The sequence below is a fragment of the Lissotriton helveticus genome, chromosome 8, assembly GCF_964261635.1.
Source record: "Lissotriton helveticus chromosome 8, aLisHel1.1, whole genome shotgun sequence".
NCBI lineage: Eukaryota > Metazoa > Chordata > Amphibia > Caudata > Salamandridae > Lissotriton > Lissotriton helveticus.
This window is the reverse complement of record NC_136069.1, coordinates 1,576,592,343-1,576,595,867: the sequence shown is the minus strand read 5'-3', so window position 1 is coordinate 1,576,595,867 and position 3,525 is coordinate 1,576,592,343. Positions and strand designations below refer to the sequence as shown.

Sequence of the window (3,525 nt, the reverse complement as noted above, 5' to 3'; positions counted from 1 at the left end):
ACCTGAGGGTGATAAAATCCAAGATAATGGGCACAGCAATGGGTAACAATCAGGTCAGTTTCACATGCGATGAGTGCATGTTATTTTCTTTTTAGGGACCTATTCGTGTCATATTCATGTTGATATGGTTGACATATTTCTGTATATGACCTATTTAGTTTAGTGTATGTATTAATCATATCAATCATCAGCTGGATTTTCTTTGTGCAGCTGTAAAAATGCTTACTTTGGATAGAGAAGCTAGGGGATCACTCAAGTAGGAGAGAAGGGAAGCCAGTAAGAACCCTTGCCGATGCCATTTTGGATTTTAGAATTTTTTTGAGATTCGTTTTTGGGTCATACCAATGTCTGAATCCTCGTTTCTCTATTTAGACCTAATAATAATTGAATCAGGCCTGTTTGATAGTGATTCTCAGATTGTTCATGTTCCACCATAATGTAGCATGCTTGATCATCTCAAAGCCCAGTAAGAAATCTAAAAATCATCTATCCATTAACTCATATCTGATCTATAGTTTGATGAACCAGCTCACTGGACTTTACTGAGAAAAGTTCATATGGAAAGCAGAGACTGACAAGACTAACAAAGTAGGTCAGCAAATTCTTTATTGGTGATTGATAAAAATCATCACAATATACACAAAAATAACAAATTTGCATTTAGCACAGTGACAATAATCAATTCATTCGAGAATTTACAGTGTGAAATTTGTCATTTGGTTACAATCAAATGTTAACATCAGCTTCATTTAAAAGAATTATGACAAGAGAATGTCGCATAGGTGGCTGCAGACTAAAAATAATCTAGCGCAAAGGAGTTCGCTTCAAGTCTACCAAGTTCCAGGATCCTCAAACTAGCAATAATGTAAAAAATAACATGTGTTGGGTGTTGAAGCGTGACAATCCCTGTGCAATGCCATAATTTTAGCTGACTTTTGAGGACAGACATTTTTTAAGAAAACATAAGTGGATGGTTTCATGTGACATGGCCAAAGCCATCAGCAAACTCAATGGTAAATATGGGAAATTTAGAGAACACTTTTCAAGACCTTGTATGCAAGGTGTTTGCAAGGAAATTCTTGCATATAAATAAACATTCTTCTGATCTTTTTTCTGTAGATTTGCATGAACAAAACTTCTTGGAACTACCAAATTATGAGCAGGAGGTAAGATGCAGGATAGCTATTCCATTCTTTGCAGATTATACTTGGTCATTTGTTATAAAGATCAACATATTCAATCAAATAACAAGATCTAATAAGGTAACACTTATATAATGCTTCAACAATTTTTAGAAACTTTCATGTGGTCGGTAACTACCAAATTTCTGTTTCAGGTGCTGCTCACAAAAAATATGGGAAGCAGGAAACTGCACAATCAGACCAATGGCTCAGTAACTGAGTTCATCCTATTTGGTTTTCCAAGTCTGCAGGGCTTTCAGATCTTGCTGTTCTGGATCTTTCTCCCCATCTATCTTCTCACTGCCACTGGAAATTCTATAGTATTTTTACTTACCATCCTCGATCATAAGCTTCAAACCCCCATGTACTTCTTCATCAGTCACCTCTCCTTCCTGGATCTCAGTTTCTCCACAGTGACTTTGCCAAAAATGCTGGCTAATTTTCTGATGAACAGCAAAACCATTTCCATTAGTGGCTGCATCTTCCAGATGTATATGTTTCTTTCTTTGGGATCGGCAGAATGTCTCTTGTTGACAGTGATGTCCTTTGATCGGTATTATGCCATTTGTCAACCATTACAGTATGCCATTCACATGACTAAAAAACTCTGCATTCAGTTAGCACTTGTTTCCTGGATTGGAGGATTTCTCGCCCCCTTTGTACAAGCAATTCTAGCCTCAAGACTGCCCTTCTGTGGACCAAATGTGATCCATCATTACTACTGCGACCACCCACCCCTGCTCCATCTGGCCTGCGCTAACACGTCCCTCAACGTTGCCATAGGATCCTCCATTAGTTTCTTTCTTATAATTTCATCTTTTTCTCTGATTCTGTTTTCTTATGCTAAAATCATATTGTCCATTATTAAAATTAGTTCACGAGGGGGTAGAAGAAAAACATTCTCTACCTGTGCTTCTCATTTAATAGTGGTAAATCTGTTTTACTTGCCAATCATTTTCATGTACATACGTCCTGCTGCATCTGTTGTCTCTGAGGTGGACTCTCTTGTTGCTGTTCTTTATTCTGTGTTAACACCCATGCTCAATCCTATGATATACACCCTGAGGAACAAAGACATCAAGGAGGCATTCAGGAGGAAAGTTAACATCATCGGCATTTCGTCATTCAAGTGAGTTTGATGCTGTGATCAGCTTTCAAAGAAGATCTTCAACAACAATAGCAATGTGAACACATCTGATTTGTGCACTTTTGTATACCATACACATGACAGACTATGTGGAAGGAATTATTGTCCCTCCTATCTTTGTGTGTGCTACTCTAGAATGTATTATTAATACAATGGTGCACCAGATAATAGGGTAAACACCAGGGCAGAGAAGTATAATAAAAAACAGAATGCATGGGGTTAAACTTGTTCTTTGATGTAAGTACACTTTGAAAAGGCCTGGTGACTACTAGGAGATATGTTTCCACATGTTAATGGATTGTTACTAACAATCTGAGAGACAGTAAACAGTGTTTTCTCATGTCGGTTTGGCTGTAATGTGGTAATAAACTGATATTTCACCTTCACACTGTATTAATTAATGTGTGATGTGCATGTATTAGCACAGTTAATTAAAAAAAAAATGACCTTGGTCCACATGCATTTTTACAGCAGCCGTGGCATAGATGTACTTTTCTTATTTATTTCATCTAAAGTGATTTATATAGTACTGGCTATGCCCAGGGGTATTTCATCGCTTTACAGACATTGTTATGGAAGTATTAGCAAACATAGAGTTACAAAAATAAATGCATGATTGTGGAGAGTTGGATCAGAGCATTTCCTAGAGGCAAACAATACAAATAATATACAGTTCGAGGAAGAGCTTCTCGTTGAGAGCTTGGTTTTGGAGCCCAAAGGATTAAGGTGCCTATTAATGAGAAGATATCTTTATTGTCTTTTGAAGCTAATGAGGGAGGAGTTTGTTTGGACATGTAATCGGAGAGCTTTCTAGATTTTGGGGGCATTGCCTGAGAAGGAACTTGCTTGGGCTTTTTGCCTGTTTGTTTGGGGTGGATGAATGGTAGAGTGTTGGAGCTTGCTAAATTTCTCAACTGGTGTGCGTTGGTGAGTTTGGACTCAAGATAGGCTGGTTTACCGGGTGAGGCACACAACTTTGGAGCAGCAACATGCTTCAATCAGGAGCCACTTAAGATTATTCAGGGAGGGAAGATGTGCTTGTGTATCTTGGCTCCAGTAATAATCTTTGTTGCTGCATTATGGTAGCTCTTAACGTAGCACTATGTGTATTTGCTGTGCCAGTGAGGATGGTATTTCCATAGTCCAGTCTTAAGAGAACCATCGCTACGTTTACAATTTTGAGATCAATCGGAGGGA

The 3,525-nt window shown here is 38.1% G+C and overlaps 1 protein-coding gene across 1 annotated transcript in view; it reads left to right on the top strand.

Moving 5' to 3' along the window:
- LOC144773944 (olfactory receptor 6N1-like) overlaps positions 1 to 2,314 on the top strand; it is a 34,212-nt gene extending 31,898 nt beyond the window's left edge. The window contains exon 3 of the mRNA XM_078658999.1: positions 1,395 to 2,314. Coding sequence (XP_078515125.1) covers positions 1,395 to 2,314 — 920 coding nt within the window. The remainder of the gene's footprint in view (positions 1 to 1,394) is intronic.
- Positions 2,315 to 3,525: the final 1,211 nt, after the last annotated feature.